This window comes from Mesoplodon densirostris, chromosome 9 (assembly GCF_025265405.1).
Source record: "Mesoplodon densirostris isolate mMesDen1 chromosome 9, mMesDen1 primary haplotype, whole genome shotgun sequence".
Taxonomy (NCBI): domain Eukaryota; kingdom Metazoa; phylum Chordata; class Mammalia; order Artiodactyla; family Ziphiidae; genus Mesoplodon; species Mesoplodon densirostris.
In genome coordinates, this window is record NC_082669.1 from 96535072 (window position 1) to 96552029 (window position 16958).

At 36.9% G+C, this 16958-nt stretch overlaps 1 protein-coding gene across 1 annotated transcript in view; it reads left to right on the plus strand.

Moving 5' to 3' along the window:
- Positions 1–16383, plus strand: part of NUP205 (nucleoporin 205) — an 81619-nt gene extending 65236 nt beyond the window's left edge. Inside the window, exons 36-43 of the mRNA XM_060107911.1 lie at positions 2360–2436; positions 4469–4597; positions 4819–4945; positions 11992–12158; positions 14112–14235; positions 14705–14833; positions 15417–15490; positions 16030–16383. Of these exons, the coding sequence (XP_059963894.1) occupies positions 2360–2436; positions 4469–4597; positions 4819–4945; positions 11992–12158; positions 14112–14235; positions 14705–14833; positions 15417–15490; positions 16030–16182 (980 nt within the window). The 3' untranslated portion in view covers positions 16183–16383. The remainder of the gene's footprint in view (positions 1–2359; positions 2437–4468; positions 4598–4818; positions 4946–11991; positions 12159–14111; positions 14236–14704; positions 14834–15416; positions 15491–16029) is intronic.
- The last annotated feature ends 575 nt before the right edge of the window (positions 16384–16958 follow it).

Genomic DNA, 16958 nt, shown 5'->3' on the forward strand with positions numbered 1-16958 from the left:
GTCTTGGGGATTTTTTCTCATCGGCATGTATAGTTCCTACCTGACTCTTTAATTGGTGGAATAGTTTTCCAATTGTGAGGTGGTTACCCAGACCCCTATGACACATTGACTGTTTCCGATCTTTTTAAAAATGTCAAACTGTTTGGCATTTAATAACTCTGTGTGTGTGTGTGTGTGTGTGTGTATACATATACATATACATTTTTGTATATATGAGCTGGTAGGCTTGCTAAGTTCCTGGCAGTGCTTGGTCAGATATAAATATACATATATATATATATATATATATATATATGTATATTTATACATATATACCATCATTACATACGTGTGTGTATGTATACATACACACACACACTTTAAAATAATTTTAAAAGATAATGCCAAATTACCCTCCTAATTTTTAAAAATAACTTTAAAAAATAATTTATACGGGGCTTCCCCTGGTGGCACAGTGGTTGAGAGTCCGCCTGCCGATGCAGGGGACGCGGGTTTGTACCCTGGTCCGGGAGGGTCCCACATGCCGCGGAGCGGCTGGGCCCGTGAGCTATGGCCGCTGAGCCTGCGGGTCCGGAGCCTGTGCTCCACAACGGGAGAGGCCACAACAGTGAGAGGCCCGCGTACCGCCAAAAAAATAATAATAATAATAATTTATACTCCTCTTAACCCTACTCTGCCCAGTTCAGCCCTTGATTACATATGGTTTTGTATTATCCTGTAATTTTACCATATGGTTTTGTCTTAAATGCTTAGCCCAGTACCAGATATGTTGTACCTCCTCAACTGCTTATCATCAGGTTAATTTTTTATCTGTGACCCACAGATATTCTGTAAAGTGTTTTGGAGTTGAGGATGATATATATGGTCCACAGCACTCAGGTGGCATGTAGCGGAAAGGTCTTAAGAATCTGAGAATTGGACTTCCTGGTGGTCCAGTGGTTAAGGCTGTGCTTCCACTGCAGGGGACTCGGGTTCGATCCCTGGTTGGGGAAGCTCCGCATGCCACTCGGTGCTGCCAAAAGAAAAAAGAATCTGAGAATTGCTAGTTTTTTAAAATAGAGGCAGCAGTTGGTGTGCAGGAGGAATGAATGAACTGGTGAACAGCAACACAGGCTGCAGAGATCAGAAAGGTTAAGGACAAACAGGAAAAAGCCAAAGTTCCATGGTAGTGTTAAGTGCAAACTCCAGCTTTCAAGGAGTTAAGATGGAAAAGGAGGGCATAAGAATCACAAGCAACAAATGGAGAAAAAAATATTTCAAGAATTTGATATTAACCAGGGTTTTACTTGGTTTTGTTTTGTTTTGGAGTACAAGGGAGACCTGAACACATTTTTAGATAGTGTGGAAAAATCCTCTGCGGTAGGGTAAATTTTAGAGAGTAATTAAATAAAGTGATTCTGGGAGCCTACTCTCCGCGGAGGTGGAGGTGGGAAAGGGAAAGGAGCTAGTGGAGCAATGAGGCGCAGGTGAGGTAACAAGCCAGCATGTGCCAAGTGATATGAGTATTTTCTGTAGGTTTGTGTAGAGGTTGATGGGCTGAGAAATCTAAAAGGAGGAAGGCTTGTCATTATAAGGAGCAAAGGATAAGGTTCCGGGTTATGTGCTATGGAGTGTATGCTTGGAAGTAAGAAATGGATTAAAGGGATTGTGAAAACACATGGATAGTTAGGGTGGCTGGGACCGGATCAGCTGGGTTCTCCTCATGGCTACAGTCATGGAACAAAGAAACACACCAGTGGAGAGAATGACCCATGGGTTTGCTTGGAGCGCTCAATAGCAATAAAGGGAGTCCATGGTACTATAAAAGGTTGATCAGCTTTAGGGATTTCATAATGGGTCCAAACTGAGAAATTGAATGGCAACTTTTTTGTGTATGTGTAAATGGTACTTTGCCTAAGGGAAAAGAAAAAAACTCAAATGGTACAATACATAGAAGAGATAAAAGAAAAAAAATGCATTTCGTTCTTAGTGTTTTATATTCTGAACTGTTACATGAGAAAGTAATTTACTGCTGAGTTTAGAAAATTTTAACTTTTATGTTTATAAATAAAAAGTAGATTTTTCTCGAAAACTTTGAAGTGCCTTTTTGAATTACTGATTCAATCTAGATTTAGCTTGCATATGACTGAATATGTGGTGTGGTACACTTACATATTGTGTGGTGGTACACAATCTTTGTAAAGTCGTATTTCTCAAACCTCCTTCATGGCAGAGTCTGTGTCTATTTATGCATATATAAAAATATATATATATTTATACATATATAAATATAAAATAATAAAACTGCCATTCCTGGTTTTTTAATGTTTTTATATTTTTGATTATAACACTACATTTAAAGGCATTCCAAATTTTATAGGTATACTAAGTGAACTTGATGTTGATGTAAATGAAGGATCTCTAATGGAGCTACAGGGACATATTGGAAGATTCCAGGTAACTGATTCTTTCTTACTTCTTTTTTATTTTTATTTTTTAAATTAAAAAAATTTTTTTACTTCTTTAAAGAGCAGCTGTAAGACTTGTAACAAAATACAACAGTCCTCTCACTGATCCTCCCCATTCTGCTCCCTGAATTTGGGTAAACCCAGCAACGGTTTTAATTGATTCTTTCATATCTCTAAATAATATGCTTATGTTACTACTACTTGATTTTCCAATTTTAAGAGTCATCTATTGACCTTCCATCGAGAAGGATGGGAATTTAGATCTCTTTACTCCTGTTCTTCTGTCATACAATATGTACCTCTCTCGTAATGTGTCCCCACCCCCAACTCTAATTGTATCATAATTTCGATTAGATTAATATTTAGTGTTATATTATTATTACTATGAAATGTCATTTATGAATAAGCCATGGATGGACCATATGTTACTTTTCTATACAACACTTTTTCCTAGAGTAATTGTTTCTTTTTTTTATTTGCTTGGTTTTATGTACTTATTTCTAATTTATTCCCAAACTCTCCTCCAGTTATGTAATCTCTTTTCAATATATTCAAACAGAGTAGATAGCTTATCAATTAGATATTTTATCACAGTCTTTCTGGGAGCCTCCTGGCCTGCTTTGATTTGAGCACCTTCACTTTTTTTTGGCTGCAGAAGAATTATATTTATATAGTAGAATTTATATTCCATTGTTTTTGATACAGTAATTTTCTTAACCAGTCCTCTTTTCATGAGCTGTTTTTCAAGTTTCCAAAAGAAAAATGCTGCCATCAGCATAATTGTTATCACTGGGTGCATGGGTAAACAAGTAGTACATTTTGAGTCATTGTCAAATAGCACTCCAGAAAGGCTTGTACTCTCTCTAACCAAGCCAAAATACTCTGTTTTGTTTTGTTTTGTTTTTTTAAGCCTTCTAACTTTTTTCATTGGTGGGGAGAAAAAAATATTTTTGATGCATCTTTCATAAGGTAGCCTCTGGAAATGTGTTAGTGCATCTGTTTTTGTAAGAATAGCAAACAGCCAGTTTTAAGTTTTAAAAAGAGTATTTTGACAAATTAAATTTATATTATAATCTCCTTAGTATGTTTTGCCTTATCCATACTTACTATTTAAACTAACATCAGTTTAAGTTAGATATTATATAATATATATGGATATATATATGTAGGGGTGAGTGTGTGTATGTGTAATACCAATGTTTTAAATGTGTTTTTATTGTGCACTTACTAGGTGCAGAACACTGTACTAAGCACTTTAAATACAATTCAATGTCTCAGGTAATCCTAACAATAATCTTATAAGGTAGGAATTGCTATTATCACTCTAGAAATATGAACACAGAGGCTTGAGGAAGTTAAGTAACTTGTCCCAGGACATATAGCAAAAAGTCATGTACCTGTTATTGGAACCCACATCTCTGATTCTGGACATACTGCCAATTTTGCAAAGCTTGTCCTTTCCCACTGAGAACCTTAGGAACAATTATATTCTCAGGTGAAAAGTACCAACATTTCAAACAAATGAGCTTTGCGATTTATCTGCCAAGGTTTCTTCTGTGTTCCCAACTCCTTTTTGAAGTCCCCAGAAGCAGCCACAGGAGTAAGAGCCTTTAAATTTGAGCCTCAGTAGACAAAATTATCACGAATCTGCTTCTGTTTGCCATCTCATTTTGCTTCTCATTGTTTATTGATTAGTATTTATTTAATGGGAATCTACTAAGGAATTATTTGGTGTGATAAAAAAATCTTTGGCAAGCACTTAGATTTTAGTGGGGGTTAACTGCTAAAAGAATTAATATTCTTTTAATGAGTTGTCTGCCAAGTAAATACATTTGCAGAAAGGTACATTTTAATATTGCTAACTTTAGTTGGGTCCGTTGGAAGTAAGAGATTAGATGCTTTAAAGAGTGATTTCACTCCCCACTGAGTTTTTCTTTTTCATCTCCCTCAAGAAAGATAGGTCACTAACTTTAAACATATACAACTAGATATGAACAAGAAAGTATCTTTTCTTTCCTTAGCGCCAGTGCTTAGGACTACTAAGTCGCTTTGGTGGCTCCGACAGACTGCGTCAGTTTAAATTTCAAGATGATAATGTGGAGGGGGATAGAGTGAGCAAGAAAGATGAGATCGAACTGGCCATGCAGCAGGTAAGAGGAGTGAGAGTTGTGGAACTATTCTTTAAGCTTTTTATGTTTTTGGAGATATTTGAGAAAAATAATAGATGTGGGTAATTTTACAGATTGATTTGTAACTTTGTTGTAATTTTACAAACTGATCTATAACTTTGTTCTCCTTCAAATCTGGATTTCCATGATATGAGGCATTTGGGGAGCTAATATTTTTGTTACTGCTTGTTCTTCCTTTGTAGATTTGTGCCAATGTCATGGAATATTGCCAGTCACTCATGTTACAGAGTTCCCCTACCTTTCAGCATGCTGTGTGTCTCTTCACCCCTAGCCTGTCAGAAACCATTAATAGAGATGGGCCCCGGCAAGGTGAGCTAGCTAGTTCTTTCTTTCTGTATTTGAGGAATTAAGTTGCCAGGATTATGACAAGCTCTAGTTGGCCCCAGTAAGATGCATTTTTTTTTTTTTTTTTTACCACCAGTAATGAATGGGAAATTTTAAAAACGACTTCTTTAAGACGGAGTGATGAGGAGGTACTGTTGTCAGACCTGTGGATACAGCTGGAGAACTGGAAAGAATAGAGAAATTTAAGATTTTCTGAGGATGAATCTGGAAGAGCCATGTGGGGAGAGTATAGTTTTATGTAGCATGTGAGACCCAAAAGGCTCTAGGATTGGAGAGTAAACTAGCCAGGTGAAAAGTATGAAAATAGATAGTTTGTATGTTAAATCATGTTAAGCTGAATTTAGTGTCTCAGTTGGGTTTTGTATTTAGCTCCAAATTTCTGTAACATAGCAAAGTAAAATTTCGATACTTAGTAAGCTGATGTAGCCTGTGATTCCCTAGTGACCCAGTGGGGAAGATTAGGAGTATGAGGCCGGATTATGGATTGGTTAAAGCTTTTGTCCCATGGGACATTCAAAAGCCAAAGTCCGTTTGGATCTTGGTGGTTGTATTGTGATGGACTGGTGGTGATCTCAAGAAACCTTTTGTTTGAGATTTCTGTGAATCATTTTGTCACATTTTCATCGTCTTCAGGATCTTATTTTCTCTGAAAATTGCTTAATCACATAAAATATCTATTTAATAGAATAATATTATGAAAAAATATGTTATGCCAAGAACTCTTGTTTGTCTAACTCCATTATAAAATGTCCTAGCAAGTGGGATTAAGAAAAAATGTTTTATTGAGGTTTTTTATTTACATACAACAAAATTCACCCATCTTAGGTGTACAGTTTGAGTACCTTTTGTAATTTTATGCAGTGTGTAACCACTACCACAACCAAAATATAGAATAATTCCCTCATCCTTAAAAGTTTCTTCTTGTCCCTTTGCATGTGATTGTTTCCTTTGACCCCCTGGTCAAGGTGTCTATTATTTTGCCTTTTCCAGAATTTTATATAAATGGAATCATACAATATGTAGTCTTTTTCGTGTTTCGACTTCTTTCATTTAGCTCAGTGTTTTTGAAATCCATCCATGTGTGTATTACTATTTTGTTCCTTTTTATTTCTGGCTGGTATTCCATATTAAAAATATACCATAATATATCTCTTCACTAGTTGATAGACATTTGGGTTATTTCCAGATTTTTAGCTATTGTGAATAATGCTACTATGAATATTTGGATATAAATCTTTATGTGGACATAATGTTTTCATATCTTTTGATTAGATACCTAAGAATGCAATTGCTGGCTTCTGTGGTATGTTTAACTAAATAAGATACTGCCATTCTGTTTTACAAAGTACAATCATTTTGCATTCCTACCAGCCATGTATAAGAGTTCTAGCTGATCCACATCCTTGCCAATGCTTGGTTTGTCAGCCATTCTAGTGGTTGTGTTGTGATATCTCACTGTGATTTTAATTTGCATTTCCTTGATGACTAGTGATGAGCCTGTGTCCAGTTTTAGTACCATTTGTTGAAAAGATTATCTTTTTCTGTTTGGATTACTTTGATACCTTTTCTCAAAAATCAATTGACCACATAAATTTGGGTTTATTTTGGACTCTCGATTCTGTTCCATTAATCTGTATGTCTCTTCTTTCTCTTAATACCACACTGTCTTTATATACTTTATACACACTGTCTTTATATACTTATTCTTCAATAGCTTTATATCAACAATAAAAACCACCTTGAAATCAGGTGGTTTAAATCCTCTAGCTTTGTTCTTCTTTTTCAAAATATCTTATGCTTATGGTTTACATGGTTTATTTCTTTCTGTCCATTTATTTTCATCCTATCCATGTTTTTATGTTTAAAGTGCATCTCTTGTACACAGAGAGTTGAGTCTTTTTTTTCTTCAATCCATTTTGACTATCTCTGCTTTTAGTGATGTGTTTAGTCCTTTAATATTTAGTGTAATTATTGATACGATTGGATTTGGGTCTATCATTTAATTGTTTTCTACTTATTAATTGCTTTCTACCTCCTTTCTCTGTTTTTTTATTTTTCCTTACCTGCTTTTAAAAAAATGTTTTATAGAATTTGATTTTAATTTTACTATCGGGTTTTTACCTACACTTCTTTGTATTATCTTTTTTTTTTAGGAGTTGACATAGTTTTTCACAGCCTATTTATTGTTAATAGAGTACCGCTTCATTCAAAATTTACAACTCTTACAGCTGTATAGGCCCACGTTCCCCCCTTCTTTTATGTTACAATTGTTACATGTATTACATCTACATACACTATAAATTCCCTTAGACAATAATTTTTATTTCAAACAATTTATTGCTTTATAAGTAAAGAACAAAAGGGTAAAAAAGAAAAAAATAGTCTTTTGCATTTATTTAGATATTAAACACATTTGATGCTCTTTATTCTTTCTCAATGATCAGAGTTTCCACGTGGTGTTATTTCCCTTCAGGCTGAAAAATTTCTTATATAAGTACGGGTCCGTTAGTGATGAATTCTCTTAACTTTCTTTTATTGAAAATGTCTTGATTTTGCCTTCATTCTTGCAGGATAATTCTGCTGGATATAGAATTCTGAGCTGGTAGTTTTGTGCTTTCTGTACTTTAAAGATATGGTTTCACTTTCTTTTGTCTTCCATGATTTCTAATGAGAAGTCAGTCATCGATGGGAATATTGTTCCTCTATATGTAAAGTGTTGTTTTTCTGTTGCTGCTCTTGAGATGTGCTCTTCCTCTTTAAACAGTTTGACTGTTAACGTACCTTGGTGTGGGCATCTTTGTGTTTATTCCGTTTAGTGTTGTTGAGAATTTTTTATCTATACATTTCTTTGTTTTATCAATTTTGGGGAAATTTTGACTGTTTTTCTTCAAATATTTTCAGCCCCATTCTCTTCAAACATATATTAGATGGTTTGATACTATGGTTTTTTTTTGTAATGCTCTTTATTTATAAGAAATAGGATGAGAACATTTGCTATACTTTTTTATTATTTGATTTGCTATCTCATGTAAAGTTGCATTACAGTTTATGTGTGTTAGCATGATTTCAAGGCCCTGAAGGTAAATGTAATGGGCAGATCATTTATTTTTTGCAAACATTCCTCCTTGTAATTTTTTGTTTATATCTTGGTATCATATGAATATGTAAATTTTACGTTAGCAACTATATTTACAGATAATTGAAGACGAATTTTTTTCTTCCAGTTTTATTGAGATATAATTGACATACAGCACTGTATAAGTTTAAGGTGTACAGCATAATGATCTGACTTACATACATCATGAAATGGTTATCACAGTAAGTTTAGTGAATATCCATCATCTCATATAGATACAACACAAAAGGGGAAAAATTTTTTTCCTTGTGATGAGGACCCTTAGGATTTACTCTCCCAACAACTTTTATGCATGACATAGAGCAGTGTGAATTATATTTATTGCATGGTACATTACATCCCTAGTGCTTATTTATCTTAAAACTGGAAGTTTGTGCCTTTTGACCACTTCAGTTGCTTTATCTTCAAGTTCACTTATTCTTTCCTCAATAAGCTCTATTTGGCAAAATATATCCAGTGAATTTTTTTTATTTCAGAAATTGTATTTTTCAGTTTTAGAATTTTTGTTTGATTCTCTTATCTCATTTCTATTTTCTCTACTGAGATTAACTATGTTTTCATTGTTTGTTTTCCCTCAGTTATAATAGCTACTTTAAAACGCTCATTCATTAGTTACCAACATCTGGTTTATCAGGGATTCGACTTGCTTGGTTTTCTTGTCCCTCGAGAATGTGTTCCATTTTCTTAGTTGTTTATATGTTGGGTATTTAAAATTGTATACTGGACATTACAAAGGTTTGAAGGTTCTAGATTCCATTATTTTTTCCCTGTATGGTGTTTTTCTTTTGTTTTGGCTTAATTACCTTGGCTATTTTGACCTGTGAACACTGATTCTTGGGTGACAGGTGCTGCGTCAGTTTATGTCTTTTGCCTTTAGCTGAGATGTTTTGAGTGTGTTACGTGCATGGTTCAGTTAGTGATGTGGGTAGCTATAGGGATCCCCTGTCTACTCTTCTGGGATTCCCCTAAAACTTTCTTCACTGGTCATGGTTTCCCGGCTTCTCTTTTTTTGGTTTGTCAGGCGTTAATGACTGTGCTTTTTTCATCAGCACTCCTGCTTCTGCATTGTGTTGCTTGTGCTACTGCTGGGTGTACTTAGCCCCAGGCCAAAGGCCATGAGCTGAGAGCTTAGAGTTGTACAGGTTCCATCTGCCCTCTTTCCAGTGCGCCTGCACTCTCCCTACCAGCGTCTGTCTGCTTCTATTTACTTTGGTAACTTTAGGTAGTTATTTTTTGTGTTATGTCTAGGTTTTTTATTTTCTGCCATGAGCAGGGAGTGGGCTGTTGTCTGGTATGGTCTTAGTTTGACATATTTGGAAACAGAAGTTCTTAAAACCTAATAAGATACCTTTACTTAACAATACCTGTCATTCAGTGATTCATTTGGAGTAGGCTTGGGTGAGAGTATGTCTTAAAGAAATTGAGGAAGTAACTATAAAGATTTATAGTAATATTTTATAGAGTAAAGTGCTTAAATCATTCAAACTGGATATATAAAACAATTTCTTTGACTTAGTTAAGCAAATTAATTCTACATAGTTCTAGCTTTCTCCTATATTCAAAAAGTTTGCTGCCAGGAAGATCACTAGACTACGAAGGTGCAGCCTCACCGGCATGAGGGAAAAGTTCAGGTAGCTAGTTCAGGTGGCTCGGCAAATAGGAAAAAGGAGGTCTTCTTCACTTGGAGGGGCATGGAATGATTGGGAATCCTACTCAAAGACCCCTTTTCATTCAGAAGAGTGGTTTTCCTACCACGTAGCCGTGACATTTAACCTGCTGTGTCCCCCTTTCTGTCTGGGAGTTTGTAAATGAGCATGAATCTGTTTACTAATCCCTGTAGGTCTGTAGCTTGATGCAGACCTCTAACTCTGCCTCAAGAGGGCAATCCTTTTCTTCCCCTTTGAATCTAACTTTTTAAAACAAATTTAACCTGAGCATAAGATTTTTCAAACAAAATTGTAATTTTGTCATTTATTCTTCAAAACATTAATATTACTAATAATTATTAAAATTTCATTAGTTTCTTATCATTTTGAGCCAATCTTTTGCACACCATGTCATTTTTTGATCTTTAATACTTAAAGATGAACTTTATGAAACCTTATAAATTGGTCTTTTTCTTCAGACTTTTTTAAGGGTTAATAAGCATATTCTTCTCTGCCAATTCTAGACATATGAATGGGTAGGTATCTGGTAGGTTCTAGAATATTTAGTTATAGAGACATAGTTTAACCTAGTGGTTAAGAGCACAGACTGATGATGAACTGCCTGGATTAAATCCCAGTGCTACAAGTGACTTAAGAAAAATGACTTATCTCTTTGTGCCTCAGTTTCCTTGTCTATAAAGTGGAAGTAATAACAAGCTCCCTCTGATGAATTATTGTAAGGATTAAATGTGTTAATATGTGTAAAGTGCTTTAGAACAGTGCCTGGTGCTTGGCATGACATCAATGTTAGCTATTATTATTATTCTTATTATTGCTCCTGTATTATTGTTATCCTCTAGTATATTTACTATTACTTGTGATCAAGGAACCCTTGTCTGTAGCACTTCCACTTCTTTGACTTCATGGTCTTTTCTGCAGAATCTGTTTCTGTAGTTATATATCTCATGGGCCATCCTCATCTGATGTCTAAGTCTGGTGCCTCTGAATGCTCTAATATTTTCTAGTCTTAAGCAACTTGGTATATAAGAACTCCTGAAGTGATTTGGAATACTCTCAGCATTAGACCATCATATTTATGGATAGCTTCCTACCAAGTTGAGGTCACACAAATGTCTGGGGACCAGCGTACCTAATTTCACTAGAAGAAGGCTCTGTGTGATGACCTGTATCATAAAGATTGTCGTATCTTCACTGAGACTGGTGAAGGAGAATTGGCAAATTAGATGAGTATAGGATATTTTTTTGGTGGCAGAATCCACTGACAAGGGACTCTTTTCTCTTTTCCCCTCCACATGAAGGTCTATGAGATTGGACTTTGGAGCCAAGTTCAAGGGGGTGGCAGTGAAGGAAGCAAATGTAGATCTCTCCTTCAGTGTTCATGGCAGTTGGGGCCACTAAACAAAGATTATCTGCATATTAAACCTGAAATTACCAAGGTGTTTCTCAAAGAAATTCCTCAGTCACAAGGGGAAATTGCTTTACTTGCACCACACAAACCGTCTCTATCAATAGAATAGGAACATTATTGCTCGCCTTGTTTTTCTTCCCTCTGCAAACAGCTTTTCCAACATCACGTTTTTCTTTTATACCTTCATCAGAAAGTCGTCAAGTAAAAGGCAGATCATTTTGTTTTGCTATCCAAATGGAGTTACTGTGGTAGAAGACTTACTAAACTTTAAATTTAATTATCTATTTTTTAACTATTTGTTAGTGTTCTCCTTGTCTCTTTGTAAGAATAACTTTGATCTGGGAACTCAGCAACCAGAAAGATGCAGACTGGAAATGAGTCCATATAAGTAGAGCCACAGGGCAAGGCAGGAGTTATTCACCTGGGGTCAGGAAACTATAAACTGTACTTGTGTGCACGGGGTGGGGGGTGGTGGAGAGACGGGTGTAAAGGTTTATAACTTCTAGAGTTCTCAAAGAGGTCTTCACCCAGTAAAGGGTAAGCTGTCTCAGTGTCCATCAGCCAGATTTCCTTATTGTCTCAAGGCTCCAGCATTATGTACCTACCTCATTACAGTAGCTCCTAACCACTCCTTTGAACTGTCAATGGTATTTAAAAGTAGTCTTGGACTGGTTTTAATAATAGTTTACATGCCCTTAAATTCCTGGGCTTTCCTTTTTTTAAAAAAAAAAAAACAGGTCACTTGAGATTCATATAAAATGGCTATAAGTAGAACATTGTTTTTTATCAACTCTATTAGATACCCAAGCTCCAGTGATTCCATACTGGCGCCTACCTGGTTTGGGCATTATTGTCTACCTGCTGAAACAGAGCGCTAATGATTTCTTCAGCTATTATGACAGTCATCGACGGAGTGTCAACAAGCTACAGAACGTGGAACAACTTCCCCCAGATGAGATAAAAGAGGTATAAATCTTATAATGAGCGGTAGATACTTTTATATTTTTAAGATTTATTTTATTATTTATTTATTTTATTTATTTTTGGCTGCGTCGGGTCTTAGTTACGGCACTCGGGCTCTTCGTTGTGGTGTGCGGGCCTCTCTCATTGTGGCCTGCAGGCCTTCTCTCTCTAGTTGTGGCTCGTGGGCTCCAGAGCGCCTGGGCTCTGCAGTTTGCAGCATGCAGGCTCTCCAGTTGAGGCGCACGAGCTCAGCAGTTTTGGCGTGCGGGCTCAGCTGCCCCGCGGCGTGTGGGATCCTAGTTCCCTGACCAGGGATGGAACCTGCACCCCCAGCATTGTGAGGCAGATTCTTTACCACTGGACCACCAGCGAAGTCCCAAACGATGGAGACTTTTGAGAAGCCATTGTTTTTACCGATAAGGACAAGGGGTCTGGTGTCAGACTTGTAGGTAAAGATGATGCATGCAGTGAGATGAAAGGAATTACAATGACTCAGAGCTCTGTGTGGCTTGAAGAAGAGTTCCTCACCTAAGCAGCACACCTCATGAGCATAGAAACTCTTGAATGAGTGACAGGAAGTTGCACCTGTTCAAGAAAACCACCTGCTATTCAGTAGAAATTTCGGCAGCTGGCCTTTGAATAAAGAGTTTGGTAATTTATACTCTAAAAATCTGTGCTGAGAAACTTAGGTCAGATGCTTTTTCAGTTGGAAGTGATTCCTTAGGTAAGATGTCTCTGTTCCTTCAGCATTTTCAATATCTGTTAAGTGAATTTTTCGGACAAATGAGATGGCATATCAGACTTGACTGCCTTCTCTCAATGATCCAGAATCATACCCTGGCACTTACTGTTACTAAAGATGCTGAGTTACTGGGCCTGCTCTCTAAGTAGCCTGCCTTTCTTTCCATTTGGCACAGCTGAGCTATAAGGCTTCCCTTGGCCAGTGCTGAAGCTTCGTGGTGTCTTTTGTGGCAGCCTGCACGTTGAGCCATTTTGCCATTCCTGGTTCACACCAGGTTTTCTGAAAAACACCATGTCACTCTTAAGAGTAGTCAGAGCCTACTCCCTTTTACCATTCTTATAATTCTAGGGGACATTTATTGAGAGTTTATGATGTGCCAAGCCTTGAGCTACATATTCTACCTGAATACCTTAGGCAGATATTGTTGGGTCTCCCATTTCTCAGATGAGGAAGCTGAGGCACTGAAAGATTGACTAACTTATCCAAAGCCACACAGCTAGCAAGTACAGGTTGAGGCAGGTGTCATTGACTGGGTTCAGGTAATCCCTGAAATTGGGTGGTTTACACCCGGCAGTCCTTCCCCGTCGTGCACAGCTCATGGGTGATGCTAGTACGCACGGGAGGAGCTGCAGCATCACAGACAAGCATGTGGCACTCCCCCAGTCCCACTGCAGAACACCTGCCGCCAAACCCAGGGTCTGCACGTTACGTTGACCCATTGTGCCTGCAGGTGTGCCAGATGGAGAAGGGACCAGGGGAGGTTCTGGTTGATGATCTTATATTTATTACGCTCTACAAGTCTAATTCACATTTTCTTCAGAAGATACCTGACAGCTGTTATAGAAATTCTCCACACGGCATTGTGACACTTACTGCTTGGAAATCCCACTGTTTTGTTTTGTTTTAATTTGACAAGAAATTCAGGATTGGTTGGCCCATCAGCAGATTGGAAATGTCTGTTTCAGGGACTGGACTTTCAAAAAGCAGCAGATGAACGTTCATTTGTGAATTCAACTGCTTCTTTGGCTCTCGTTTTTTAAAATTACTAGCTTCCTAATTAGATAATTAACTCTTGTCTGCAAGGATGTTTAAATTTATTTGAATGTTTTTCACAGTACATATCACAAGTGACTACTTATAGTATATATAGATTTTCATTAAATTTTTGTTACAATATATGTCATTCTTAATACTGTGTTTATTTTTTTTCTTAGTTGTGTCAGTCTGTGATGCCTACTGGTGTTGATAAAATCTCCACTACCCAGAAATATGTTCTAGCGAGACGCCGTTTGGTGAAGCTGATCAACAATCGAGCTAAGCTGCTCTCGCTTTGTTCTTGTATCCTTAATGGATCATAGTGGGGCTTGAAGGGTGACCTTTAAGAGAATTTTCAAATGTGGGAACTGTTTACTTATTTTCACATTATTTGGGTATCAAAATCATGTGGAAAGGGACATAATTACTGTTAGTTGTTTTCTAGTTAAATGTGTGATATATTTCTAAATTGAAAATATTTTTCTTACCTTTTAGAGTAACTAGTAATCCTCATAATATACCCAGACACTTTCTGTCCAGACAGGAGACAAGGACACTGAAGGCTATGCTGGCACAGCATCCCACAGTTTCCACCTCCTTCCTCTTAGCACATCTTGCTGCTTTCCGGAGAGACCTTACATCTGGTTTATTAGACTGAGGCTGTGGTACATCACTGAATGGTGCAGTCTCTTCTTTTCCCTCCTGCTCAGAAACTGTTTTGCAAAATCATATGATGAGATTGTTTTCCTTTAATCTGAGCTCTCCTCTGTAGTTATCATAGAGACCTGCCTGTTTATTCTCTGGCGCCATCTGGAGTACTACTTGTTACATTGCACACCCACGGATTCTCAAGACTCCTTATTTGCCTCCAGGACCTTATTTAAAAGCAGAAGACTACAAGGTAAACTTTATTCTGAAAATTAGTGAACCATAAATGCCTATAGATTTTAGCACCTTAAAAAACTAGTTACATTTAATCTACTTTTTACTGTTCAGGTTACTAAGGGTGGACTAGGTAATCAAGAGCTACTTAGTTACTAGGCATAGCTATGTTTTGTATTTTCCCTTCTGTCCATGGGAAATTGTGTGGAGCACAAGAGCGTTGTAGAGGCTGCCTTCAGCTGCTCCTCAGCTTCTTGCAGTTAATGGCTGACCCAGGTCCAGAGTCCTCTGATCACAAATAATTTTCCAGAAGAATGGACATGGGTCAGCCTAGGCCATGATTCTTGTTGCTCGAGGGAACTTCTGTGACTGATGAGCGTGTATTGGATCCCTTAGGTGGCAAGAAACACAAGGAAAGCTTGAGAACCCTGGCCTAGAACAGTGAAATGCTTCCTAGGGGCTTCCATTTACTGAAAGCTGAAATAGAGTTCTCAGTCTTGACCCATGCTTTTCACGGCGCTGTGGTCCATTGTCATCAGGTTCTTCCATTGTGTAGTAGACACACACCTGCAAAGCTGGTTTGACTGTGTCTTTATCTCTAGATTCCTTCGCTTCAGAAAGCAATCTGGATTTTAGAAGTGGGCTGACTGTAGTGAGCCAACATGATATAGACCAGGTAAGGTTCTATTCTCATACTCTTTTTTTTTTTTTTTGAAAGTAAAAAGGGAAAGCCTGGTACATTAGTAAGATAATAGTTTTCAAGTTTGCATACAAAGACCTGGTTTGAATTCTAGCATAGCCACCTATTAGCTACGTGACTCAGAACAATTTACTTAGCTTCTGAGCCTCCATTTCCTCAGCTCAGAAATGGGAATGATAATTCAACCTCTAAGCATTTTGTCAGAATTAAATGAGGCTTCACGTGTGAGACTCGTAGGGTAGTGCGTAGAACATAGTAAGAGTTCAGCAAGGGTAAGCATCATGATCTGGAAAGCAAATTTTAAGTTTTACACATTTATACAACAAGGGAAAGAAGGAAAAACATTAGTATCATACCAGTAAATTCTAGGGTGGAAAATGTGAATGTTGAGTTAATTTGGCACTTGGGAAAGGACCACATTACAAAAATTCAAAGGTATTTTAAATAGGAAGACATAGAATAAAAGAAATATTTGAGACTACTTAATAATGAAATGTCACCTGCGTTACTTGTAGCTTCAGGCTGATGCCATCAGTGCTTTCGGAGAATCACTACAAAAGAAACTTCTGGACATTGAAGGATTGTATTCAAAAGTTCGATCTCGCTATAGTTTCATACAAGCTCTTGTCAGACGTATCCGAGGCTTGCTGAGGATATCACGGAACTGAGAGCCCGTGCTTATGCTCTTCTGAGGAAGAGAGGAATTGGGGAAAACTGTCTCCTTTTTATAGTTTCTTTCTAAATTATGACCAAAAGATATTTTGCTATTTCTTTCTTTATATATGGACTTCTTTTCTGTAAACTTCTTTGCCTGGTGTCGTCCTCACTAGTAAAAAATAAATAAATAAATACTTTTTAGAAAAAACAAATATGTGGTCAGTCTCTTGAAATTTTATCTAGAATATAGTCAATATTATCAGGAATTCAACAAATAATCCTTCCACAGTGATGGTTTTCCCCCAGGGGTGTTATTCGGAATGCTAAATTAAAGGCATGGTCTGAAAATTCTAATTTTTTCTCTCTTTGTAGCTACAATACACTTTTTATGATAATGCTCTTTGAAGTCAAGCCATCTCTTTACTAAAATTATTTTTTCTTTTCTGCATGTAAATGACAAAATAATCACTTGCATTTGTTCCTTAAAATATCTGTGGAACTTTTCAAATAAATCATCTGCCTGTATTTCTCATATAGTTAATAGGATGGCTGCAGTTAGAGAAAAAGAATTTACCCAATCACCACTCTATTTCTTGCCCGATAGTATTTATGTGCACGTGACTACCTCATCTGAAAGTCCGTTTTCCCGTTTCCAGCCAAAAATTATTTCAGCCTGATATATAGAAGAGACTGCTGAGAGGGGAAAGAGTCTTGACTCAGGTAGTGGCAGAAAATTAACACTTAGTTCTATGGTGTTATGGGGTTTTTTCCCTTAATCTTATAATAA